The sequence below is a fragment of the Triticum dicoccoides genome, chromosome 1A (genome assembly GCF_002162155.2).
Source record: "Triticum dicoccoides isolate Atlit2015 ecotype Zavitan chromosome 1A, WEW_v2.0, whole genome shotgun sequence".
NCBI classification, from domain to species: Eukaryota; Viridiplantae; Streptophyta; class Magnoliopsida; order Poales; family Poaceae; genus Triticum; species Triticum dicoccoides.
Window position 1 is genome coordinate 15381206 of NC_041380.1, and position 27859 is coordinate 15409064.

Sequence of the window (27859 nt, forward strand, 5' to 3'; positions counted from 1 at the left end):
AAGAGGAGAAATAAATAAGAAGAAGAAAAAAGAAGAAAAAGAAGAGGAGAAGAAGAAAGGAATAGTGGAGAAGAAGAGAAAATAGAATATATTCTATTTTCTCTTTTCTCCTCTATTCCTTTCTTCTTCTCCTCTTTTTTTTCTTCTTTTCTTCTTCTTCTTCTTCTTCTTCTTCTTGTTATTAGCCGGAAGTAGAGAGAGGTTTCCTAGTGTCAAAGTATTGAAGAAATCCATGCCTTCATCATTAGCCGGAAGTAACCAGGGCATGTTGGTACGAAGTTCTGCAAAGTTGTTTTGGAATGGAGTCCCGGATAGAATAATCCGCCTTTTGGTACGAATTCAGCAAAGGCCTTCCAAATAGCGATATTCGGAAGGCTCTTGCTGAACTTTGTACCAAAAAGCGAATTATCCTATCTGGGACTCCGTTCCAGAACAACTTTGAAGAGCTTCGTACCATCATGCACATGTTACTTTCGCCTAATGATGAAGACATGGTTTTGTTGAATCCTTTGACACTAGGCAACCTCCCGACCCCTCGGCGATCCTCTCGAACATGATGTAGTGTCGTCGTTGTCGATATATACCCCCTCCCGATAGCTTACTATGATTAGGTAGCTAGTTCTACGTTTGGCACTAATATATCCACCTGTCATGTTTGAATAATAATTGCCATGTTGTAAATATTTGTAGAAACTATGGACACCGCCCTAGACGAAGCAACAAAAGAAGCGTTGTTGAGGGACATAATCGCAGAAGGAAGTGATGCCATCTCGTTGTTTCTCAACGAAACCGATGGTCTGGAAGGAGAGGGTGAACAAGCTGGCTACGGTGACCTAATGCCGGTGCAAGAAGAAGAACATGAGGACGGCTCCGGTGACCCAATGCCGGTGCAAGAAGGAGACCGTGATGACGGCTCCGGTGACCGAACCGAGTCCGGCCAGGTATATATATTAGTTAAGCCTATGCTGACTAGCTGATTGATGCATTCATTGTTTTGGTATGTACACATATTAATTAAGTCTTTGTTCTTTTTTCTAGCCCTCCGAATCGAGCACAACTTCGGTAAAGAGACGAGGCCCGAAGAAAAAGTTGAGCTCGGATGAAAAGTTTGAGATCATAGCAATCGCGCCCGACGGCCAACCTATTGAACCCCTCCGGACAAAGAGCGCATTTGTTGCTCAGTGCGGGGTTCTGGTTAGGGACAAGATCCCGATAAGCATCCAGCAATGGTTTAAGCCAGCTACAGAAGACCCTGAGGTGTCTTACGTCAATGATATGTAGAAAAATGATCTTTGGACTGAGCTGAAGTCAAATTTCACCCTACCGCCTGAGGAAAATCCAGAGAACCCAGTTAAAGAGAAATTAATCAAGTCGTTTCCTCTGAAGAGGATGGCAGAACTATTCAGGAGGTGGAAGAAAGAGCTGAATAAGTTTGTCGAAAATAATGAGACACCAGAATTCAAGGGCAGATATGAGAAGATCAGAGATCACTGGCCTGCATTTGTGGCCCACAAGACATCAGAAAAGAGTAAGAAGATGTCGGCGACAAACAAGCAAAATGCTGCGAAGAAGAAGCTTCACCATCGCACGGGGTCAGGTGGCTACCTCGTAGCCCGGCCTAAGTGGTCCAAGAGTGAGAATGATCTGCTTCATAAAGGGATCGAACCAGAGACAAATAACTGGCCAGACCATTGCCGGACTTGGTTCTTCGGGGCTGGCGGAACCCTGGACCCTGAAACAGGGAAGTGCATTTGGATGAACGATCAAATGGACATACCAGTCAGTAGGCTTAAGCAGTATATCGAAGCAGCGCAGGAAGGGACGTTCTTTCCAGACAGAGAGAACGACGAGCTCACAATGGCCCTCGGGAATCCTGAGCACCCTGGACGGACACGAGGCACGCCAGGCTCCGTTCCGTGGAAGGTTGGGTTTCCGGACGCAGGCGGTTACAAATCCCATGAGAGGAGGAAAAAAGTGCAGCAGACCCAAATGCAGGCGCTGCAAGCAAGGGTGGACGCGATAGAGGAACGAGAAGCAAATCGCAGCAAACGTACTGCCGAAGCCTCCCCCGAAGCTACCCCGCCATCTCAGCGCAGAAGCAGCGTGGCTTCCACCGAGCTGCTTCAGCCAGAGCATGCCTTGACGGCTCCTGCCAGCTATCCCGTGGATGCTATCACGGAGTCTCAAAATTGCCACCTTATGACGCAATGGATGAATTTGAAGGTCAAGGCGGCTGTTGGCTCTGTTTATCCTACTGAACCCGGCGCAACTTTTCACTGCCGGCCGATTCCAGAAGGATATGCTAGGGCGATGGTGGATGAGATAACGGAGGGATTTGAGGACCTCCAGCTTGACCACCCTACCGGTGAAAGGGAGACTCGGCTGGGGTCTGCTTTGAAGACTCCATGCCTATGGCGGAAGGAGCTCATCAACCTTCCGAACTGGACGCCTCCGCCTCCTCCTCCTCCTCCGGCGAGTCAGGGCACTCCGCCTCCACCGCCTCCTCCTCCTCCGGCGAGTGACGATCAGGGCCCTCGGCCGGCTCCTTCTCCGGCGCGCGGCGGCACTCCGCCTCCTTCTCCGCCTGCGCCGACGCGCCCGAGCAGCCAGCCTCCTCCTTCTCCGCCTCGTCAGCAAGGGCGGAAGAGACCTGCCGCCGCTCCAGCTGCTCCGGCGCGTCGTAGTCCTTCTCCTCCGCCGCTTAAGCAAGTAAAGAAGACAACCGCTACGTCTGCTCGGTCGGCGTCTAGCAGTACAACCAGAGGCGGGAGGACATACAGATTCGGTCCTTCTCTGAAGACTCCAGAGAAGTTACCATATGAGAGGACCCAGGAGGAGAACGCCGAGATCGCGCGAGAAGAAGTGAAGAAATTCTTTGAAGGGGTGAAAGCAAAGAAACATCCACCTCCGGAGGAGAAGGTAGATCGGGTGAAAGTGAAGTGCACTCTGGCTGCCCTAACAAAACCACCGAAGTCTGATCCGCCGAAAGGAAACTATGACCGCATTATTGGAAAGGAATTTGCCGAAGCGGAGCGGTCGAGAAGTACTATCAGTGATCAAAGGCTGAAAGAACGACGAGCTGGGAAACAAATTGCCCAGCTCGGCGAACAAGCGAAGCAATCGTGCCCCCCGCTCAAGGTGCCTAGCCACAACATCGATAATGATCCAAGGATGGTGCCCGGTTATAGCAATCTTGCAGATTACCTGCCCGACGAAGTACATTATGAACCCATGGACATGCAGATACAAAGATACGAGTACGGGAAGCCTCTCGTCAAAGATGAAAGATCTCTATCAACAATGATGCGAAGATTGCATGATTGGTACTTGAAAATCTGCAGAGACTCTGGGGGGAGGAGTACTTTGTATTTGAAAGTTAAAAAGGAGCATGACCTCGTTGGAATTGATCTGTTGCCTGTTCCATTTGAGGAGTTCTATCAGTTTTTCAATCAATTGGCCCTCGATAAAGCAACGGTCACCTGCTACTGTATGTAAGTACTACTACTTCTGTAATTAAGTCTCTCCATATAGCTCAGCTCTTTCATTGCATGTATTTATAATCATCCTCACTATATTATGCAGATTGAAGATCGTCGAATTGAAGAAAAGACAAGTCGGTGATATTGGGTTCATTAACACATACCTCATAGATGCAACTCAGGTTAAATTTCATGCCACAGAAACCGAGGCCAGCATGCTAGAATCGTTGATAATAAATCAAAACAAAGATATAATACTCTTTCCTTATAACTTCAAGTGAGTGTTACTGTCTTGTGCGTATTCGGTTTCCCTTATATATTAGTCAAGGTTATAGTAATGTAATTGATGAGTTATGCATGCGTGTGCAGTTTCCACTATAATCTCCTACATATTAAGCTTGAGCAGGGACTAGTAACCGTCTTAGACTCAAGACAAAAAGATCCCAAGGACTATGCAGACATGACTCAAATACTCGAGAAGTAAGTTAAATCGATCATTATCCACCATATCAGCAACTTTGTTCATTTCCAGATATATCAAGTAATTGTTTTCTTTGTCCGGCAGGGTTTGGAGAAAATTCACCAGAAAAGCTCCGGGACTGCCGAAGGAGCTGCAATTTAGACACCCAAAAGTAAGTACTAGCTATAGTAGCATTTTAAGCGCATCTACTAGTCATTCAAGCGCTAGTTTCATCAATACCATTTGGCATTCTTGCTTATCAGTTTGATTAACCTCTATTTCTTGTAAAGTGGTTGTGGCAGCAACAAGGGAATGATTTCTGTGGATACTATGTTTGCGAGTCCATCCGCCACACGACCTGTGAGCGGGGCTACACTGACGAACAATATGAAGTACATAAATAACAACATTCACAATTTTATTTTATTACCATCATTTGTGTTGAGTTTCATTCATTCATATATATATATGTATTGACCCCCTTCTTTAAATTAGATGTTTCGGAAGCGGGATGAACTCCTAGCACCAGCTCGCATGCAAGGAATTCAAGAGGAATTGGCGGTATTCTTTCTTGACCACGTGATCCCTGAAGACGGAGAATTCTATGTTGACCCTGAATCCGTATGATTATATTTGTAAGAGATAATTACTGTATATATGTAGCCGGTAGTGTCGGATAGATATACGAGAACTTGTTGTTCGACCAATCTCTCGGAGAAAGAGAGGTGGTCGATATCACTTCTCTCTGTATGCATATATGTTCATCATGATCTTCTGTTTCCTTCGGTTGCTTACTAGCTAGCCAGCGTGTCTAGTCCTCTCTATACGTATGTATAGTACGTAGCGTCGACCCAGCACGGACATAAGAGAGGACACTTCTCTCTATTAATTATAGCTAGCTAACACAATATATGAAACACCTAAATTAACCCCCCAAAACCCCCAACCCCCCCCCCTTCAAAAAAAACAAAAACCCCAGCCATAGAAATGCTGACGCGTGGATGCCTATTGGTCCCGGTTGGTGCCACCAACCGGGACCAAAGGGTCTCCTGACGGGGCTCTGCGCACTGCCCACGTGGAGGGCCTTTAGTCCCGGTTCTGGATTGAACCGGGACTAAAGGAGGGAGGTATTAGTACCGACACTTTAGTCCCGGTTCACGAACCGGGACTAAAGGCCCTTACGAACCGGGACTATAGGCCCTTTTTCTACCAGTGCTCACGAGCTCCCAGCTATTGCTCAAGCTCAAGCATCTACTAGCAAGCAAAAATCCACATCCCATTCTGCTCTTCCGATCCCGGCCAGCTAAAGCAAGAAGCGGCGGGAGCTAGCTAGCACCTCGCATCGATCTATCTTGGCCGGCCATAGCCGGATTTCCTCCATCTTGCGGGAGGGTTGGCCCGCCGTTGGTGATGGTGTTGACTTCGAGCGCCGGCGCTGCGCCGAATGCTCCAGCGGTTGGAGGCGGCGATGTCCAGCAACTGCAGCTGCCTTCCTGCAACAATGATTTGGTGGGGAATGCATCGGCACCGGCGGCGCCGATGAATCCCCTGTTGCTGGCATCGGTGTGCTGCGGCTCCTCAGGTGCGCTCAAGTTCCTTTTCGACAGGGAAAACGCACAGGAGCCACCAATGGCAATGCCTAGTCGGATACACCCCTGGCAGCAGCACCGGAGGAAGGCTGACTGTGCCGCAGCCGTCTGATGACGTCGAACATGGCGTTCATCAGCCTGTTTTGCCGGTAGCAGATTTTCACGGGACAGAAGGTGTTGTCGATCAGCCTGCTTCCCCAGCAGCAGGTTCTCACGACAAGATAGAAGATGGCGCTGCTCAGCCTGCTTTGATAGAAGATGTCATTGTTCAGCATGATTTGCCAGTCGCCTGGCTTCTCAAGGGCGTTACCGCTGAGGGTGACACCGCGCTACATGTGGTTGCCAGCCATGGAGACAGCACAGAATTTCAGAAGTGTGCTCGCATCATCAACGAGAGAGACCAAGGCCTCCTGTTTGCGGTGAACAGAAAGGGTGACACTCCCTTGCATTGTGCCGCCCGAGCTGGTAACTCTCAAGTGCTCTCTTGTCTCATTGAATTAGTTGAAAGTTGCGACAGGCTGCGCGAACTCTTGAGGAAGGATATTGTGGAGAGTCTAATGGAGGCTGATCCGGAGTTGGCTAATTATCCTAAAGAAGGCACTTCACCATTGTACCTAGCAATCTTACTGGAAACACCTGTAGTACTCCTTTGGAAACATCTATCTTTGGAAACGCCTGTAGTACTCCTTTATAATCACCCAGTTACGTTGTGATGTTTGGTAGCACCCAAAGTGTTCCTCCGGCAAACGGGAGTTGCATAATCTCATAGTCATAGGAACATGTATAAGTCATGAAGAAAGCAATAGCAACATACTAAACGATCGGATGCTAAGCTAATGGAATGGGTCATGTCAATCAGATCATTCAACTAATGATGTGATCCCATTAATCAAATAACAACTCTTTGTTCATGGTTAGGAAACATAACCATCTTTGATTAATGAGCTAGTCAAGTAGAGGCATACTAGTGACACTCTGTTTGTCTATGTATTCACACATGTATTATGTTTCCGGTTAATACAATTCTAGCATGAATAATAAACATTTATCATGATATAAGGAAATAAATAATAACTTTATTATTTGCTCTAGGGCATATTTCCTTCAATGAACATATAGGAAATGTCATCTGACGACGAAAAAGATTTCATTATGTGCGAACACAGTGAAGACCAGCGCGGCCTGTGCGGCAGAAATTTCCTTGTTGATGGTAGGCGCTTCAGCATCACGCTGAATGAGACATTCGAAGTGGATACAGTAAGTCACAACAGCAATTATTATTTGAATGCAAAACTTATGCTTCATTTGCTTCAACTTATAATTTTAAAGCATGACTTATGCTTCATTTGCTTCAACTTATAAGTTTAAACTTTCACTATTCTACTAGCGCATCCCCTGCCATGCAAGAATTTTTGTCTTGGATAAGATATGTTTTAGTGCTATAGATGATATGGAGGTAAAGAGAGTTTACTTGAAGACGGAGCATGGGTATACTTTCAACGTCAAATTATATAATGGAGACACATACACCCATTTTGAATGCAAAACTTGGCAAACACTATGCAAGGCTTATACATTTGAGCCTGATATGGTTATCACCTTTGATATTCGTCTGGAAGATGATATTGAAGGTAATATAGACATCTGGGTCGATGTGCAAACGCCTCCAGTTCTACCATTATGTGAGTTTTTCTCAACTATGCATGCATATGTTTATGTCTTTGATACTGTTTATTCAAAAATAGTTGACAACTAATTTGTATTGTCAGCTTATTTCGGTTCAATCAAACATGTCCGACGCTTGGTAGACAGGACCTACTACTGCCCCGGGGCTCAACTAAACTGCGAGGAGATAAGTCATTATGTTCCATGGCTTGAGGATCTTAATACAGTCAAGACAAAAAAAATTCCTGAACTTAGAAATGTTAGTACTCAAAACGTGCGACCAATAGTGATCGTATTGAACTACGGTCAAATCTATAATCGAAAGATGGTAAGATTTTAACTATTTGTCCTTAATTAGTGCATCTTTTGCATACATTATTTTTGAAGCTAAACTTTCATTGCTAAGTATATTAATTACTATACGATGTTCTTCAACAGGGACTCCCGATGACAGTTGTGCCTCAGTGGATCGAGACAAAAGGTCGCATGTCAATGGTTAGCTTACGACCAAGATTTCCTACAGTGCATTCATGATTTCTGAAAGCAATGAATGCTTAATAGTGAAAGATTGAAGCAAAATTGTTAACGATCGCAGAGAAGTACTAGGGACAGCAAGGAGAAGCGCAACCCAAGATTAGGAGACAGATTCATCCGCATGCTCCAGTATGATGAATCAGGAGAGCTATACATGTTCTATGCTATTCTACCTGAGAGGGAGCAGCAGGAGTAGCTAGTTCATGCTCTTAATTAGTACTTGTCCTCTCTCATGTCCGTATTGTCCTGAACTTCGATGTTGGTGATGATTATGTTGAACTCGATGATATCTTTGCTTCTATTACAAAGTGAATGTTTCTTCTTTAAGCTAGCCAGTGTTGGTGATGATTAGCTAGCGGTAATGACTATGGTGATTAAATAGTGGTAATTAATGACGACTACGATGATTTTTAGCTAGCTAGAATTTATTTATTTATTAATATGCGATGATGATGATGATGATGACGACGACGACTACAATTCATTATAACGTAAAATAATCCTAAATTAAATTGATAACATAAATTTAATTGAAAAATAAAAAATAACACAAAAACCCACAGACATTTAGTACCGGTTGGTGTTACCAACCGGTACTAAAGGGCTCCCGGCCCCCGGAGCTGACTCGTGCCACGTGGTTTCCCTTTAGCACCGGTTCGTGCTGAACCAGTACTAAAGGGGGGGCCTTTAGTGCCCATACTTTAGTGCCGGTTGCTAAACCGACACTAAAGGGCCTTACGAACCGGTGCTATTGCCCGGTTCTGCACTAGTGACTATGCCCCTAACTGTTCAATCACATGTTGGTTCGCAAATGAAAGAGAGGAGATTTGTTGAGATTACAACGTATGGTTTTAAACACAAGACCTTCTAACTAGTGCCCTCAGCGCCAACTAAGGTTTGTAGCGCTTACATGTGCCCTCAAGGGACACAACCCTGTGCACCTAGCTCGCATCCCTGGCTCGCTCGCCATTTTATTTTCATTGGTTCGCCTTCTCTGCTCGGATGTTTTTCATGTTGTGTTGTTCATTAAAAAAACAGGTTGCCGGTTTCTTAAATAAAAAAAGTTTGTGAGTTTAAAATAGTCCGCGAATCTGAAAAGGTTCATTAATTTCATAAAGTGTGTGAATTTGAAAAATCAAGAATTTGAAAAAAGTTCACTATCTTGAACAAAGTTTGTGAATTCAAAAAAAATCACGGTTTTGAAAAGAAGTCTGCGAATCTGAAAAATGTTCAACAATTTTAAAACGTGCGAGAATTTGAAGAACTTCATGAAACTTGAAAGTAAGTTCATGAATTTCACAAAAGTTCAAAATTGTGAAAAAGTACATGAAAACTAAAAAAGCTTCATAGATTTAAAAAAAAACTTCACGAATTTGAAAAAAGTTCGTAAAAATTGAAAAGAGTTCATGGATTTGAAAAACTTCCATGCATTTGAATACATGTTCACAGATTTTAAAAAAGATTATGAATTTAAGAAAATGTTCAAGGATTTGAAAAAATGTTCACGAATTTGTAAATATGTTCACAAATTTCACAAAAGTTCACCAAAATTTAAAAAAGTTCAATTTTTTAAAAACACTTTACAAATTTGAAAATGTTCACGGGTTTGGGAAAAAATCATAAAAAAATGAAAAGAGTTCATGGATTTGAAAACAAGTTCATAGATTTGAGAAAACATTCATGAATTTGAAAAGTTCATGGTTTTAAAAAACTTTTCGATTTTTTGAAAAGGTAAAATAAAATTTAAAAACCAGCCGAACAAAACCAAATTAAAAAGAAAACCAGAGGCTGGAAGGTGCTGCCCTTTTTAGCGTTACAGTTGACGCATAATAAGAAGAAAAGGAGGTAGTACTAGGCACACCATGTGATCCGTTCCCAGTTCACCATTCCTTGAAGGGCACCGCTAGGCGCCGGCGCACCGACCGAAACTTTCGGCCGGTCCAGCCATAGCCGCTCGATGCGAGCCGCGCGGCGGTTGGATCTGGAGCAAAATAAAAAATAAAAAATCGCCCCAGCTTCTTCTTCCTCGAGCCCCGTGGCGCATCTCCGGCGAGATCCCCTGCGGCTCGCAGCACGACGCATCTCCGGCGAGAACCCCCGCGGCTCGCAGCACCGCGCAGCTCCAGCAAGGCCCCCACGGCGAATCTCCGGCAAGGCCCAGCTCCAGCAAGGCCCCCGCGGCGCATCTCCGGCGAGGCCCAGCTCCACCAAGGCCCCCGCGGCGCATATCCGGCGAGGCCCCCCGTGGCTCGCAGAGCCGCACGTCGCCGGCCGCAGCACCTGTCATAGAGCTCGTGTTGTTCCTCGTCCTTAATTTGCCGGTCGCAGCAAAAAAATTCCGCCGGTCGTAGCAAAAATTCTTGACGGTTCCAGCAAAAATCAATAAAACGTTGGTAGCAAAATTGGAAAAAATCGACGCCATTCCAACAAACCAAAAACCTGATGGTAGCAAAAATTGAAGCTTGTTCCAGCAAATCGAAATGCTAGTGGTAGCAAAAATGAAAAATCGAGCGCTGGTTCCAGAAAAATCAAGAAGCCGGTGGTAGCAAAAATTGACACTGATTGCAGCAAACCACAAAACGGTTGTAGCAAAAACAACTTGTGGTCCAGTGCCCCGTGCAGCAACTGTACAGCAATGGCGTCTGAGAAAAAGTAGATAGGCAGAAGCATCGGCGTGGGCAGGGCAGAGAAGAAAAGGAAGGAGATGTGGTGTGTGTGGACAACAGCTGCGCTGGAAAGGATAAAGAAAGCAGAGCGGTGTGCGGGCCCTTGCCGGATGACGTGTCCCTCCTGCTTTAGCGCTACACGCGGGGGTGAGCGAGTCGACTGGCCGAAGTTTCGGCCGGTGCCCCGACTCTAAACGTTTCCCTTCCTTGAAGGTTAAAAAAAGAGACAGAAAACTAGTGCTCAAAGTTGTGTGTACTTTTGAGTAGTGATTTTTTTTTATGAGGAGCTCCTCGAAAGTTATTTGTGGACTAAACTTCGCAAGAATCTAAAACGTTTGATCATGTTTCATGCCATAAAATTTCAGAAAATTTGGATTTTTGTTCTATTTTTATTTTATTTTTGAATTTACTGTTTAGCCCGGTGTAGTACACCCAGGTATATCTCGCAAAAAAAGTACACCCAGGAGTAGCCACACCTTTCCGGTCATTTTTTCAACCAATTATCCTCGTAGAAACCTAGTACTACTTCCGTACGATCCTTGATTGCGGACGTTTCAAAAGGGAAGAAATCATCTAAATTTGTCCCGCGAAAGGCCTGCACACCAGGCCACCACACGATGGGTATCTTCAATCCTAAACGACCACCATACATTGGAATTTGCGACAGGCGCATGTGTGGTCGTTAACGAGGAGTTGCTGGGGATAGGATCAGGCTAAATTACTTCCTCCGACCACACATTGTGTCCTCGCTGCACCAGTTTTGTGTCGTCGCTGCTCTAGTTTCTCAACTAGTGGTATGAGTTGAACGCACCGAAGCCCTATATATGGAAGGCATATTCAGCTAGCTCGTAAATAGAAGTGCAATGGAGAGGTTCGTTGATCCGACGACTTCAAGCGTCGGGGTTGCTGTGCAATGTCGCGCAGCAACGATAGTTCTCCCGGGGATATGATGTCGAAGACGGCGCCCATGAATCCCCTACTGCTGGCATCCGTGTGCTTCGGCTCCTCGGCTGCGCTGGAATTCCTTTTCAGAAGGGAAGACGCACAAGAGCCACCAATGGTGATGCCTACTCAAGAATTTCTTGACTTGCTAGTGGGATACACCCTCGGCAATAGCGCCAGAGGAAGGCTGACTGTGCTGGCCCCAGATGATGTAGAACTTGGGATTTATCAGCCTGCTTCTTCAGGCAGCTTAGAAGATGACATTTATCAGTCTGCTTCTTCAGGCAGCTTAGAAGGTGACATTGACCAGTCTGCTTTGCCAGCAGCTGCTCGGCTTCTCCAGGGCGTCACGGCTGAGGGGGACACCGCACTACATGCGGTTGCCAGCCATGGAGACAGCACAGAATTTCAGAAGTGTGCTCGCATCATCAACGAGAGAGACCAAGGCCTCCTGTTTGCGGTGAACAGAAAGGGTGACACTCCCTTGCATTGTGCCGCCCGAGCTGGTAACTCTCAAGTGCTCTCTTGTCTCATTGAACTAGTTGAAAGTTGCGACAGGCTGCACGAACTCTTGAGGAAGGAGAATGTGCTTAAGGAGACGGCCTTGCATGATGCTGTCCGCATCGGAAGAAAGGATATTGTGGAGAGTCTAATGGAGGCTGATCCGGAGTTGGCTAATTATCCTAAAGAAGGCACATCACCATTGTACCTAGCAATTTTACTGAGATGGGGCGGCATTGCAGGGACACTATACGATATGAGCAATGGGAATCTCTCGTATTCTGGGCCAAATGGGCAAAATGCGCTGCATACTGCGACTCTTCAAGGCAGAGGTATTATTTTTCTATCTTGAAAGTTTAGGTAGTCCAAATCACCAGTGGGGTAGTACATGCATAAATTATACTATGAAGCTTGTCCGTCTATATAAATTTGTTTTCGCCAATTTCGTACTATTGTACAAACTTTATGTTCGGGACAAAGCGTTCCTGACACTTTTGCTATTTAGATAGAATGTAAGTTAGACTGCAAGCATGTAGTGCGTGATAAACTCTGGGCAAATATGACAATATACCTCTATTAAGTAATTCCTCATTTGCTTCACTGAATGTCTGACACTCTGTTGTTCTAGTCGACTTCACTTACCTTGAACTAACAAACAAGGTATCACATTTTCAGGGTTCACAAAACTTGTGTTAAATTGGAATAATAGCCTTTCCACACATGGGGACAGAGATGGGAGCACGCCTCTTCACTTGGCCTCTTCTTTCTGGAGACACATTAGTTTCAGGCAATTATTCCAAGCTAATCCAGCACCAGCGTATCAGGCAGACAACCAAGGGTTGTTTCCCATACATATTGCTGCCTCTATGGGTAGGAAGGCTACAATAAGATATCTACTTGAGAAGTTTCCTAGTAGTGCCGGATTGCGGACTGCTCAAGGACGGACATTCCTTCATGTTGCCATTGTGAAAAAGAGATTGAACATAGTCTCCTTTGTTTGCCAAACACCATCTTTGGACTGGATTTTGAATATGCGAGACAATGATGGGAACACTGCACTGCATTTAGCCGTCAAGGTTTCGAGCCTTCGAATATTCTGTTGTTTATTCGGGAATATGGAAGTGCAGTTAGATTTAGCAAACAACAATGACGAGAGTCCTGTTGATCTATCCAGGAGATACGTTCCTCAAGGAATGCATTATAACTGGGTAATATACTCTCGACTTTACAAATTTTCAAGTCATGTGCCCTTGAAGAGAACAAAACAATTTATGGCTAATATATTATATATGTATATATATATCTTATTTTTCAGGACAATGAAAAATGGATATGTAGGGCACTCAAAATGTTTGGTGATAATCATAGTGGCCTTCGCCGAGATCAATATGAAGAAAAGTATGGTCGCCTGTTAAAACCAGAGGACAGGGTCAAAGAAGCAGAGAAGATGAAAGATTCGAGCCAAATACTAGGAATCGGTTCAGTTTTAATAGCAACCGTGACATTCGGTGCAACTTTTGCTGTCCCTGGAGGTTTCATAGCAGACGATCATACCAATAGAGGCACACCAACACTTGCTGGGAGGTATACGTTTGACGCATTCATGATGGCCAACGCGTTAGCTTTCATTTGCTCCTCGATAGCTACTGTTGCTCTCATGTTCTCTGGATCTCCTTTGGTTAATTTGAGGACTCGCAAAATCAACTTAGGCACATCCTATTTCTTCATGTCAAGTTCGCTCACATGCTTGTCTGCTGCTTTTGCACTGGGTGTGTATATGGTGCTAGCTCCGGTTGCTCATGCCACTGCCATTGCGATCTGTGTGCTTAGTCCTCTTGTAGTGCTATATGGCAATCTTGAATCCTTACTAAAGTTAGGTATTTTTGCACGGCCGTTATATCTTCGAATGGGACCAATTCGTGCATTAAAGTGGTTAGCAAGGGTGATCACTATGAAGTTGGTCAGGAAACTTTGGCCGTTCGTACTTATCTTTGGTTGGGCTGCAATTGCACAGAAGCTCCGGAACCACTAATGACTAGAAGCATCAAACATATCATGAGCCAGAACGAAATAAAGTGGGTACATTAAGCTTTGTCACTAATCGGTTCATCAGCATATGTTTGTTCAGAACTATATATGTTATGGAAGTTTTGGTGCTTGTTGTTCCTGGTTTGTAACTTTGTTTCTTCAGAGTACTTGTAGTTGTAATAAGTAAACATCGTGGAAACGTGGATGTGACTAATTAGCAGTGGATAACTAACTATATCTCACAGCTGAGTAGTGTTGTATGCAGTTTTTTTTCTGATTCGATCAACCTGAAGCTACAAGCTTTATTTTGGTCCTTCAGGCAGCAGAAAAATGCATCGGAGGCCACCGCAGAGCGGGTGCTGTTCAGGACCGACCTTGTGGTCAGGCCTGTTCAGCAAAATGCATCGACAGAGGCCTCTGCTTCCTCTTGTGAAAATTTCATATCCCCCGTCCACGTTTTCGAGTCTGATAGTGAATTCGATAATGTACTTGGCAACACCCAAAAATCCTCTAGTTCAGTTCAGTTCAGCAGCTCTATCTGTTTCCATCTTCAGAATGATGCAAGATTCTTGAGCCAATCAATTTTTGTCAGCCTGCTTTTACCTTCCCCTGTTCTGCCTTTGGCTTCAGATCTGCCACCTTTCCTTTGATAAACCAAAGGTGCAGGAAGGCTGGCACTGTTTTTTTTTAAGAAAGGCATATGCATATTCAGAAAGTGAACCAAAATGGTGACAAAAATACCAAACAAAACAACATATTTGAATGTAAAATAGTGTAATTAGATGGTAATAAAAGTGGCCTAATTTTAATCTTCCTCACTGTAATTAGTCTATGCTAATATACACATAGAAAAGTACTTTGTTCCTGTAGCTGCCAATGAAAATGGCCGAATCTGTTTATGTGGAACTCTAGCACTCACGGTCCAACATGCTAATCCAATATCACATAGAACAAGCTACATTCATACTAGAACCCAAGTACTCAGAACCTAGCCTACTGGGTGAATTAACAGAAAACATAACCTAATTTCTGGCTCAAAACGTAACAACCCAGTCTGCAAACCAAATTTGGTAGAAAAGCAACGAAATCGGGCAGGAGATATTCAGGATTTCTATCTCACACACGAATGTAGTACAGTCACTCACCTTGAACTAATCGGATGCAAAGGTTCTCTGATTCAGCGGCGTGGTTGCAGCTTCTCCTCTTCCTTCAGTCCTGAAGCCTCTAAATTAGTACCAAGTCTGCCTTCGTTAGTTGCTCCAACGTGGAAATCACTGCTGCTCCTCCACAACAACACCGCCCATTTGCGGCTCTATTTTTCCTTTCTACAGCGGTGTGTGTGAGTAATTGCGCGATGGGGGATCAAATCCATGTGTGTGCATTTTTTCAGTTTGGTCATCAGTAGTTCAGTGCTTGGTAGCTATATGTATGCCAGTTCAGTACTGATTCATGAACATACTTGGTAACAAAGATATGAGTAAGTTGACTCTAATACATACATGTATAGCGGCCAAAATGCTTTGTGGCTAATTATATGTTCTCTTGTAGTGAGTAATACATTGCAATATATAGGAAGCAGAGAGATGGCCGAGTACATACTGCGTACATACTTCGATAGAATCAGTCTATCTATGACATCAAGCAAAACCATCCAGTGAAAATTAAGCTTATATAAATGAAACAAACTCACTTATTTTAGTTCCTGGTGGGAATGCCCGTGTTTCAGGAATTATTACAGAAACAACCAACAATGTGTGCATGACAAGATGCAATTGCAAAGCAATCAAGAGCTGCTGATACTATTACAGTGCCATTATAAATAATTAAAAGCATGTACGCTTACAGTGCATAAGCGATTCTTATGATTTTTAATTACCGAAGGATGTAGGACGTGGATTTTTAGAGCACCTGCACCCCGGTCCTACTATCCTGACTGTCCAATATTGCTTTAAGATCTATGCAACATAACTAATTTTTTATATGAAATTTTCTCTTTTTTGTTTCTCTCACATAAAACATGTTTTGAAGTTCAAATCTTTGCAGTGTGGCAAAACTTTCTAACTAGAATCTAGGATAAATCTTTCAGAAATTTTTGTCAAACATAAATTTACACAAAATATTTTTAAAAAATTTTAAAATCATTTTTTGTATATTTATATTTGACAAAAAATTCTGAAAGATTTATCCTAGATTCTAGTTAGAAAGCCTTGCCACGCTGCAAAAATTTGAACTTCAAGACATGTTTTATTTGAGAGAAACAAAAAAGAGAAATGTACTTACACGTATCGCGATGCAGGAAATGGATGGCTAGATATAGAGGGCCTGGGTGCAGGTGCTCTATTATATATTTTCGGAAGGATGTAGTTGCCGCTCTTTGCTATGCACAGAGCTCTGGAACATGCTTCATCATGTTCTGCGTCTCTGCTGCTCTTTGCTAGCTAGGCACGGAGCCCTGGAACATGCTTCATCTTGTCGTGCATCTGGTTCAAATCCCAGTCAGCCTTGAAGTCCCTGTGCAGGTCTAGCATCCAGAGCTTCTTCAGGGACCCAAGCGACTCGATGCCACGAGGGACCATACTGAGCTCCGAGAGCGACACAATGTAGATCCCATCAATGCACGGAATGGCACCCTCCTCAATCTCCAGTTGCTTTACATTAGGCATGCGCCTCAAGACAAGTGTCTTCAACTGACAGAAGCACCCTGCATAGAGCACCATTGTACCTGCACTACTCACCCTGTTAAGGCTGAGATAAGTGAGAGCTGGCAGATGAGATGCCAGCAGCTGCAGCGGGTCTTCATTCCCAAGATTGCACCAACTCAGAGCCAGATACTTGATATTCTTCCCATGACCCTGAAATATTGGACACTTGAGGGTCCCATCGGCCCAGCCACCTCTAATGATCAGTCTGTGGAGCCTCTTGGAAATTGGCTTGAGTGCTTGGAACGTAAGTGTCTCCTTCTCATCACATGCACAGAGAAGTAAGCTGGAAAGCAGAGGCATATCTGAGAGGGTTTTGAAAAGGTCATCACAGTTAGATGCATTGATGTTATCAACCCAAACAGTCTGCAGCTTATTCATTTTCTTCAGCTGAAGTGAGAAGTCCTTGCTGGCATGGACGGTCTCGAGAGTTTGCAGTTCCTGGAAGTTGGAAATCATATTCGGCGCCTCGACTCCGACAAAGTACTGGAACTTCATCTGCTTCTCATCGGCAAACCTGTCAGCTAAAAGGTGTCGTAACTTCTCAACCTTCACAATTCCTGGCGGTAGTTTTTCTATTTTTGTTTGCTTGACGTCCAGCGTCTCGAGGTTTGACAGTTTTTCAATAGTGTCTGGCAGTGACTGAACTTCTGGTGCGCCTCAAGCCGATGTAGCGGAGATTGAACAGATTCCCGATGGATGCCGGCACATGGCAGATTGCAGAGTCTTGAAGCTCGAGAACGGTAAGGTAGTTGGATCCAGACAAAACAGAGGAAATCATGTTGGTGGAGGACAAAGCTGCTGAAAGCGAGATGACGGTTCTGAGTCGTGGAAAATCCACTCCTGGAGCAGCTGCCATACTGTCTCTCCAACCGCATGTTGAGAACCGGCGAACTTCTTTATCCATGAGCGTCATTTCGCCCTGATCACTCGCGGAGCCAAACCTCTCCTCTTTAGCAACAGCAAGAGCCAGGTCTCGAACAATGTCATGCATCTTACATGTACTAACCCTGAAGAGCTCATCCCTCTCCACAACTTCCAGCATATTCCGGCCGATGAGTTCCATGAGACTCCTCTCAGCCACTTCCTCCGGCGTGCTGTTATCTTTCTTCTTTGCAAAACCTTCAGCAACCCACAACCGCACAAGGTTCTCCCGTGACATTTCATAGTCTTCACGGAACAAGCTGCAGTACAGGAAGCAGTTCCTGAGATCACCAGGCAAGTCATGGTAGCTCAGATTAAGTATAGCCTGGACATGGTTATTCCCCCGCAGCTCGCTCCGGAGATGGTTGTACACCTGATTCCAGGCGTGCTCTGTTGGTTGCTTTGTGGACAATAGGCTGCCAGACGATACAATGGCCAATGGCAGGCCACGACACCGGTCAACTATAGCAGCCGCCACCTCCTCAAGCTCTGAAGGGCACTTGCGGCCAAGGCTGTTGTGGAAAGCCCTAGAGCAGAATAGCTTGAAAGATTCAACGCTACCCAATGGCTGCAATAGTAGGCGGTGCCTCACTGGAGCAAGAGCCGCAACATCTTCCTTCCGTGTTGTGATCATAACACGGCATCCTTGGAGACCCTGGAACGCACTGCACATCTGAGTATATGCTTCTTTATCCCACACATCATCAAGCACGATCAAACACTTCTTGTTTTGTAGTATCTTCTTTATAGCCTCTGTTAACTCATAAACATCAGCTTTAGAGCCCGCACTAAGAGGTGACGGCGGCGGCGACTCTTGTGTGCACTGTATCTTGGTGAGCAATGCCTTCAGCAAATCAACTACAACATACGCCCGTGACACCACAATCCAAGCATGAGCCTCAGGGAAGTTGGCTTTCTCCCGATCATACACATTTTTCACAAGGGTTGTCTTCCCCAAGCCTCCCATACCAGAAACAGTAATCACTGTGGTTTCTTTCTCATCGGTGGTCAGCCATTCGGTCAACTTGCTCCTGTTTTCACCAATTCCGACAAGGTCCTCATCACTAACACTTTCTGGAAAGCAGCCTCCCCATCGCTGCCTATCAATCTCTGCATGCTCATTTCTAATGGGTTGGACTATAGTACTCCAATAAATATGCAGTTCTTTGATGTGCCTGATCTCCCCCTCTATCTCTATAACTTCCTCAGCAATTTTACTGAAGACCTTAACATGGCGTGAACTTCTGAAGGCGTACCGGTTTAGGAAGCCTTCGTCCTTGAGCTTAAGAGCCTCATATGAGTACTTGTCAATCACATCCTCAACATGGTAGGCCAGCCTCCTCACATTTCCAATCCAACCCTTGACGACATTGTTGGTGAGATGTGTTGTACCCAAGTCTTGAATTACATCATTCATTGTCTTCAGCTCTATATCGATTCTTTTGATCTTTGCGGGCAATTCCTTCAGGTTATCAACCTTCCTCGACAGCTTGTTGATGACAGCTAAGACAGCTTCATTCAAAACGATTGCCCCAATCTTTGAAACAGCGAGCAGTATTGCCTCCGCCATTCCCTTCTGAAAAAACACCAACACGGAACAATTTATATCGGTTTCAGCTTGGCCAAAATGTGGCATATTATGTTTATAACACTTGGTATTTAGCATGTCTAGTCAATTTGTTAACCGAGCTTAATCATCTTGCCCATAACATGTACAACGAAGACAAGCGCTATTGTATAATTATATTACTTTTTGACATAAAAGGAGCAGGGGCAGAGCTATGTGTATTGCTGAGGGGGCTATGGCCCTCCAGCCTAGGACAAATTTCTGAAGACTTTTTTTTCTAGGGACATAGTTAGAAGAAAAAAAATTCATTAGCCCCCACAAACACGCATACTGAAAACCGATATGATGATACATCCAACATCCCCGCCGTCTGTGTCACACACATACAGAACTGCGCAAAGCTTTCCAAGCACCAAACACGCTATGGCATATAAAACTTTTTCTGCATCACACAGCGACAGAAAAAGAGAACATAAAGCCACCTTTACAGTTCTCAGGGACATAGAAAATCCTGTCGACAACACACTGAAAAACTGAGCGATGAAACATCATCTATCTATAATAGTCAGCGTTGTGTGAGTGCTTGGCATAGATGGGTGGGAGAATGGCGGCTTCTGGCCATAACACGTATAGGAAGATAAGCTCTCTCTTTTCTATAAAAGGAGAATGGCTCTCATGCATCTTCCATTGTTAACTGAAAACTAATACGGTGATACAGCCAACATCCCCTGCCTTTCATCCGTCTCACACACATGCAGAGTTGCGCAGAACTTGGCCAGCCGCCAAGCCCCAAACACACTACAGTTTATCTCTACTCTCATAAAAAACAGAGTTGGTGATGATGGTGTGCCTGCCATCATGCAATATAGGCCATTCGATCTATATCCGACGGATAGGAAGGAAACTATTGCAATTTTGCAAAAAGATATCCACACCCCTCTCCATATTTACAAATAAGGCCTTCCCTCGTTCATCCTTTTCTCTCACAAGATAAACTACTCATACAAATGCATCTTGATTTTCCGTGCAACGCATGGGCATCTTACTAGTTGAAAGGAAAAAAGCGACAGTACATCACACAGAGAGTCTAAAAGAGAAGACCCAACTTGGGCATAGCAAATCCACTGAATAACACTCTGAAAAAATCAAGTGATGAAACATCATCTATGTTTTTTTCTTTTTCTCTTTTTGCATCTGCTGTATATGTTAGCTAGTCAGTGGGAGTGGGACCATAGATGGGTGGAAAACCTATTCTCCAGTGGTAGATGAACCCAAATCGGTATGCAAACTGCAGCAACATCTATGGGACGGACCGGGTTCCACTGTCAGAGACAACGGATCATCCAAGAAAAGAAGATAAAGTTGATGATGGAGGCTTGGCTTACCACGCGATCTGCTTCCCGGCCGTCGAGCGGCCGCTACCGTTGCTCTCCGCTCTAGTCGCCGCCGCCGCTGCCCTCTCGGTTCAGCTGCAGTCGCCGCCTGGGAATCTCACGAAGCTCAGGCCGCGGCCTGGTCGTCTGGGTGGTAGGGAGTGGGGATTATGGAAGAAGGCGGGACTGCAGGAGGCAGAGGCATGGCAGGCGGGAGAGCGGTGGAGGGGTGGAGCTGCTGGATCCATGGCCGGAGCCGAGCGGAGCTTTGTAGATTTGGGGATATCTTGGTTGGTGCTCCGACTGATTGCTTGACCTGAACTGAGTCGTGGGTGTGGGTCGTCGGGGGAGGCGACCTGCGGCACCCTTTCCTTTCCTGCCAAATTCCATTCCGCGTCCAAGGCGCGGAACAGACGCGGTTTTCTAAAAAAATTAACACGATACAGAACCAAACGCTCTCATGCATACACGCATACATTCGTCCATATAAACGCGCACACACGCATTCTATCCTTATGAACACCTTCGAAAGAAGGAGTCGAGATATCGTCTCTTGAGATTTACGAAGTTATCGTAGGCACCTCGTCGTCGACGAACACGTCTCGACTTGAACCCTGGTGGGCTGGTGATATCACTGTCTCTCAAACTATCCAACCATTGTTGCTTCGCGGACACAGTTTCTGCTAGTTGTTGTTTTTCTGCTTCATACAAATACGCGACGAACTTTTTACAAAAAAATATGCAGTGGATATTTTTACAAACACATGATGAACATCTTATAAATATGCCACGGACACATGATGATCCATTTTTGTATATAAAGTCATTTTTACTTTTTTTGCGGGTGACGGTCATTTTCAGAATTTCACAACCAAATCTTCTTTTTAAAAGGACCCCGATAAGTGCTGAATGTTCGGGATTTTGACCATGGCAAATCGAACATTTTTTGTGACAATTTATATTTGTTGACCATAGCAAATTTAGTTGGTAAGTACGGCAAATCCGCCCTCGCTTCGTTTTTTGCCAGGAAATTGCCATCCTCACCAACTAAACCCGTCGTTCTCGCGTTAACTAAAATTGCGATGAAGATCGTTCAATTTGCCATGGTTAAAAATCTGTTGTTCCAATTTATTATTTTCATTTCAAAATCTACGAGTGATTTCAATAGTTGAGCGTGGAATATGAACATTCTCCGTTCATCAATTATCTTTCTTTCTTTCTTCCCATAGCAAATTCCACGCCATATCAAGCACTCCCAACGAACACGAGCATATATTTTTTATGTAAAAACTTTTGATATATGCATCTTCCTTTTGTAACATGGTACATGCGCAAAATGCTCATACACTCATTCATATGAATGCACGCACGCACACCCTACCATATGACTATGAGCACCTTCGAGAGACTGAGCGAGCACATCATTGACAAAGTCGCCAGAGAGGAAAGTCTTCTCTCACTGAACACTTGTCTCCCGAAAGACTGAAATAAATCTAGAAAATGCAAGCACTAGTGTAAGTTTAGGACTTGAACCTTGATAGACTGGGAGGGATACCATTATCCTACTAATCATCTAACCACATATTGATTCGCAAATCAATGCATTTTCATTCTACTAACCATCTAACCATATATTGATTCGCAAATCAATGCATTTTCAATCATGGTAGTACAACAGATTTTAGCCTTGGAGGTGTCGGTGGTTATAGTAATGGCCAAAGTGATGGCCTAGTGCTATTTTGAGATTGCCATTATTAATGAAATGCTTTCTACCAGTTTGTAGTGCTAAATGGCCTCTAGGTTCAGCCGCTTGGAGATCGTAATATCCAAAGGGCATTTTAATCCAGTACTCCCTCTGTACACTAACATAAGACATTTTTGCAGTTCAATTATCAAGAAAAATGACAAGCACAATTTTAGGACAACTGGACGCAGAATAACCAGTAAAAAAATTCTTCTGTTCATTGTCTGAATTAGAAAAGAAGGTCGCACGGTTTAAGATTCTAGCAACATGCACGCGTCTTCTCAAAGAAGCTACTACTCTCCGGACCGTTTACACATTTCGAGCCTAGCAGCACCCTCACCATATGCATTTGCACTATGTCCAGATCAACAAGATGTTGACACTTGACAGCCCATATATATGCAAAAATAAAAAGATGCAATCTCAAAGCGCGTTGCAGCCTGACGCCGTCACTTTCCTGCCTCTCTGCTTCTTCCTCTGTTCTTCAATCTTGAGAAACTAATTAATTATCAGCTGCCAACATGCCTTCGATTGTATATCTGCCCCAAGAATCTGCAGCAGCGCAGTGATGCCAAGAATCAAGAGTCCAAGACATGAGTGAACTTCCGGGACTCGGACTAGCGATAGCGCTGGTACATCCTCCGCAGATCTCGGCAGTGTACGCACGTCCATGGGGTCAGCGGGGGATCAAGGCAGTACGAGTGTACCCACTGCGATCGGCAGACGTGGCAGCTCAGTATAAGCTCTTCGGGCTCACGGCTGTGGCACATGTAGCAGGCCCCTTGGGTAGACTGCACGTTGGGTTCGGCAGACAGGTGAGCATCGAGAAGCACAAGTACATTAAGTCAAGCAGTAGCGGTTTTTGCACAGTGGAAGCAGATTTAACTCACCGATGATGATCCAAGAAGGTCGCCGTGGCCTTCGTCAGCAAACATGAAGATGTTGGTTGAAGCTCCACAAGTAACGGGGGTCTGCGAGTATATCTTCTGATCTGAAGTACCGGCCTCATCCACCTTGCTGATCCAGGAGAAACTGGCTTTGCAAAGTGGGCACGTTGAGACCTTTCCCCTGGAAGACTGAAACACACAGCATGCACATGTGTAAGCAGCAGCTACTACAACAAATAATTTCTGATCGAAAATTAGTTACAAACATAAGCAGCTAGCTAGAAGAATAGGTTTTCCGCTGACATCTAGTAATTTGTTTTGTTCAAGGCCTGCCTGCTGAGAGCTATTGGGAATGGTGACTGTATGTTCAATTTCTGATCTTATGTAAACTGGAAACATGTACTCCTATTTCAATCAGGATCTAATGCTGTACTGCTGCCCTGAATCCACGCTACCATACAAGCATTAAGCGCATATTTAGTGTGTTGTATAGTAGAGCAACATATATATTTAAAAGATATATACATTGTGCAAAAGAAAACACATTATAAGCAGATTTTAAGGAGTGAATTTAACTAAAGGATTTTATTTATGTTGACGCAACATACCAGACAATCCGCCCATCCTTGAATGCATGAATAACAGAACCGATGTCCACATGGTAAGATGCCCCTCGAGGAAGAAAAATCAGTCCAGCAAATGACACATGAAAGCTCTGCTTGTGTTTGCAGGCTCGATGATTCTTCCATGGTGAGCTTCTCATCATCTCCCTTGTCATGATCAGCTGTGATGCCAAGGTCACTTTGATCTATTTTCTCTTGTGTACAGAAAGATGGTTCATGTCCTGACAAATCACCAGGTTGCAAGCTTCTCGACCTCTCACCCAAATCAATAGTTTCTTGCTCTTCACTCTTTTCCGGTTCGTAATCATGCATACTAGTTTCACAATGATCGTATATGCTTTCCAAGGTAGATTGCCGAAATGATGGTGCATTTGTGCTCCTTATTTTTCTCCGGGCTTCTCTAGTCGAAGTATCAAACATTTGTAGTTCCTCAAAACTATCTGACAAACTATCATCAGATAATTCCATAAGAGAGCGTGCATGCTTGCTTCGTGATCCCTTTCCCATAGGATCATTTCTTTCGCCCATCTGACCAACAACCTCATTACGCAGGAGACCTGACAAGTTTCCCTTTTGCTTCGATGTGCTCCGAGATGAAGTATAACTTGACGTGTGAAGGCCTTCTCTTATCTGGATTTTCATTAGATATATGTGTAAGTTTACAGCTGAGAATAGAACAGTTAGCGCAAGGGACAACGAAACAAGCTGAAACACGAAGTCAACTGCTCATCTTATCTATTCATCAAAGACCACATCAAAATTTTCTCATCTTGGGAATGTAAATGTAACTCATACAATATTCAAGGTCATCTACATAGCAATAACACTTCATATAGGTGCCCTTTCCAGTTTCGAGCATTAACAGGTCCTTTCGTAGTCAGGACTTAGGATTGACGGCTTCACTGTGTAACAAAAATATTGGTAGGTTTCCTAAACAGAATGAAGACCTTATGACAGCACAAAACAAAATCAAAAGCTTGTCAGGCTAAAGCTAGACAAATGAATTTATTTCAAAATGGTTCCAACGGAGTACGATTTGGAAATTACCATCAAACTTGAAGCATTGTCTCGCACATGTAGGACATCTGTATCAGTTGACTTCTGCTCACGCTTTAAACGCTTTTTTCCTCCTTTAACATCTCCTGAACGAATCTTTTTTGAATCCCCGGCGACGACTAAATTCTGAAGGCAACAGGGCAACCAAGGTCCATCAGGTAATTTACAGCATAACATGTCAGGAATAATGGCACTTCTGAAAAAATAACGCATTCTTCTAAGACCGTCAACTATTTGGGGCAACGAAGAGAAACCACAATGGGATGAATAACAGCACTATACTTATACAATATATAACAGAGTGATATACACACACAAAAAATAGGCCACTTGTGAGAAAAATCTACTTTAGCAACTCAAATTAACAGCTTCAATGATAACAATACAGAAAAGAAAAAGGTAATTTGAGCACTACACATGCAGTTAAAATATCAGTTTCTAATACAAAAAAAAAACCACATCAGGTTCAAGCCTCAACTTACTTGCAGGACATACATGGTGTATTTTACTATAACGTCAGAACTAATCACTTAATTATTAAGTTATTTCATCAATCATACAGTTATGGAAAGCAAGATCGTTGTCTTACTATATAGAGCATGCCTGTCGCATGATTTGTCATCACACAGCAAATCTCTTACAGAAAAGATTAGCTTTTACTTAAGGAAATGGATCTAAACAGTGTTGTATTTGTTATCTGAAATGAATGGAAAAAATTGAACTGGGTGAAATGTAAAACCTGAAGACCAAATGGAGAATTAAGGGATTGGATTCACAAACTAAATCAATTGGAAACAATGGCTCTTACTTCTTTTAATAGGGATGATTCCAACCAGCCCTGATGCTCAAAATCAGAATCTGAATCATCGATCTTGAGCACATCCCTGGCATATGAAGTACTGCATAAATTAGAAGGTAACTCTTTCAAGCATGGATCCTCCCTGAAACTTGAAGCATTGTCTCGCGGATGTAGGATATCTTTATCACTTGACTTCTGCTCACGCTTTAAATGCCTTTTTCCTCTAACATCACCTGAACGAATCTTCTTCGAATTCCCGGCAACGTCTAAATTCTGAAGGCAACAGGGAAGCTCCATCAGGACATTTACAGCATAACTTGTCAGGAATAATGACACTTCAGAAAAAATATTGTATTTTTCTAGGACCATCAACCATTTGGGCCAATGGAGGGAAACCACAATGTGATGAATAACAGCACAATACTTACACAATATATAATAGAGTGAAATAAACAAAAATTTGGGCCGCTTCTGAGAAACACCAACTTTAGCAACTCAAATTAACAGCTTAAATGAAAACAATACAGAAAAGAAAAAGGTACTGAAATTTGAGTACAACACATGCAGATAAAATATCAGATTCCAATACAAAAAATCCACATCAGATTCAGGCCTTATAACTTACTTACAGGACATACATGGTGTATCTACTAAAACGTCAGAACCAATCACTTAATTACTAACTTAGTTCTTCATTTATAAAGTTATGGGAAGCAAGGACACTATCTTACTATATAGAGCATGCCTGTCGCACGATCTTTAATCAGTAATCACAAAGCAAATCTCTTACAGAAAATAATGGCTTTTACTTGAGGAGATGGATCTAAACAGTGTTGTATTTGTTATCTGAAATGAACGTTAAAAATTGAACGAGTGAAATCTAAAACCTGAAGACTAAATGGAGAATCAAGAGATTGGACTCATAAACTAAATCAACTGGAAATTGAAAATAACGGCTCTTACTTCTTTTAATAGGGATGAACCCGACCATCCCTGATGCTCCCAATCAGAATCTGAATCATCAATCTTGACCACATCGCTGGCATATGAAGTGTTGCATAAATCAGAAGGCAACTCTTTCAGGCACGGATCCTCCCTGAATGCGTTTCTCTTGGACCGCTTGCCTGGCAAAGCAGACAGCTGTGGGACTGGCCCGGCTTCTTCACCACTGGACATCAAGCACAACAAGATTTTCTGAGGATTACATAGCAAACAGTTTGATAGTGAGAAAAGGCATTATGCTACTTTGGCTAGTTTATTACCAGGCATCAACTAAGGGACGCATAAAGATTTGCAAGCATCTACATCAAATACACAGCTAGAGATGACAACAATGTGCATCGCTTTGTCACCGCAAATTAAACTGCTGCTGCAAACATGCACATGGAAATCAGAAACAAGTTGCGAAAATAATTCATAGTCCCAATTTTCACATTTACTTGGAAAATCCATTTTAACTAATTCATTCAGTTACACAACAGAGGCAATTAACCATGTACTACCACATGTATAACTGCACCGCGACAAAACAGCTGAAGAAATCGGCTTACCTTTCCATGGTGTAGGGGCCCTCGGGGAGGCGCCTCCCCTCCTTGAGGCAGTCCTGGAACCAGCGGTGGCTGACGATGCGCACCCGAAGCCTCCTGGCGATGTCGTACTTCTTCCCCTCGAGCCTCCAGCAAACCTAATCGCAATTAAACAAGGGAAATCAGCAGGGCATGCATATAGAGTGGAAACCAGAGTCGACGAGGGCGCCGCCCGTGAAACATTCATTACCAGGTGGGTTATGGATCTGCTCATGGCGCCGACGTAGCTGGCGCCGGTCTCCGAGATGAGCTTCACGAGCCTGTGCCGCTCGTCGCCGTGGTAGCCGCTCACCGTCGCTATCACCCCGTCCATCCCCGCCGCCGGCATGGCTCCGCCCCTGGCGCGAGGCTCCGGGGACGAGGCGGGCGCGCGAGGAGACCGGCCCGAGGACGGGGAACGCGGGTGGGAGGTTGAAGGCGGGGCTGCGGGATGAGGGGATGGGCCGGCGGCGGGGCTGGCGGCGGCGGCTAGGGCCGGCCGAGATTTGGGAATGGGGAAAATATCGAGCGCGTACTGCCTCGATTTGGATCCAACCGGTGGCATTCCTGGCGTAAATTGTACCAACTCCACGATTTCGAATTCGCATGTTCTTTTTTTTTCCCTTTGGCGTGTGCTGCGCAGCGATGGCCGTCCGATTCGCCCATCAGCCATCATCCACCGTTGGACCATGGCAACCGGGTCAACCGCAGCCGCGAGCCCGTCTTCAGCGGTGATGACACACGCAAGCATCGTTGTC

At 44.3% G+C, this 27859-nt stretch overlaps 2 protein-coding genes and 1 pseudogene across 3 annotated transcripts; 1 reads left to right on the forward strand and 2 right to left on the reverse strand.

Annotated features, from left to right (window-relative positions):
- The first annotated feature begins 11215 nt into the window (after window positions 1-11215).
- Window positions 11216-14092, forward strand: LOC119359054 (protein ACCELERATED CELL DEATH 6-like). Its single transcript, XM_037625402.1, has 3 exons — window positions 11216-12168; window positions 12512-13044; window positions 13152-14092. Exons 1-3 carry the CDS (start codon window positions 11307-11309, stop codon window positions 13866-13868), a joined length of 2112 nt encoding a protein of 703 aa, XP_037481299.1. The 5' UTR covers window positions 11216-11306; the 3' UTR covers window positions 13869-14092.
- Window positions 14093-16042: 1950 nt separating this feature from the next.
- LOC119359066 lies at window positions 16043-20800 on the reverse strand (annotated as a pseudogene).
- A 1564-nt stretch (window positions 20801-22364) lies between these two features.
- Window positions 22365-27621, reverse strand: LOC119359077. 2 transcript variants are annotated; one of them, XM_037625419.1, is made up of 8 exons: window positions 27313-27620; window positions 27087-27220; window positions 26500-26704; window positions 25546-25809; window positions 24729-24863; window positions 23667-24311; window positions 23062-23247; window positions 22365-22962 (listed from the first exon to the last, which is right to left on the reverse strand). In XM_037625419.1, the coding sequence occupies exons 1-8, from the start codon at window positions 27448-27450 to the stop codon at window positions 22789-22791; spliced, it is 1881 nt and encodes a 626-aa protein (XP_037481316.1). In that variant the 5' UTR covers window positions 27451-27620; the 3' UTR covers window positions 22365-22788. The 2 variants fall into 2 exon arrangements, with proteins under 2 accessions (XP_037481316.1, XP_037481319.1); XM_037625422.1 differs by lacking the exon at window positions 25546-25809 and having other exon boundaries at window positions 27313-27621.
- Between the last annotated feature and the right edge of the window lie 238 nt (window positions 27622-27859).

Coding starts and splice junctions, on each gene's coding strand:
- LOC119359054 (XM_037625402.1), top strand. CDS start 11,307: ATGTCGCGCAGCAACGATAGTTCTCCCGGGGATATGATGTCGAAGACG. Junction 12,169..12,511: donor TGCGACTCTTCAAGGCAGAG/GTATTATTTTTC, acceptor TCACATTTTCAG/GGTTCACAAAACTTGTGTTA. Junction 13,045..13,151: donor AAGGAATGCATTATAACTGG/GTAATATACTCT, acceptor CTTATTTTTCAG/GACAATGAAAAATGGATATG.
- LOC119359077 (XM_037625419.1), bottom strand. CDS start 27,450: ATGCCGGCGGCGGGGATGGACGGGGTGATAGCGACGGTGAGCGGCTAC. Junction 27,221..27,312: donor GCAGATCCATAACCCACCTG/GTAATGAATGTT, acceptor AATTGCGATTAG/GTTTGCTGGAGGCTCGAGGG. Junction 23,248..23,666: donor AAGGATGGGCGGATTGTCTG/GTATGTTGCGTC, acceptor TGTGTGTTTCAG/TCTTCCAGGGGAAAGGTCTC.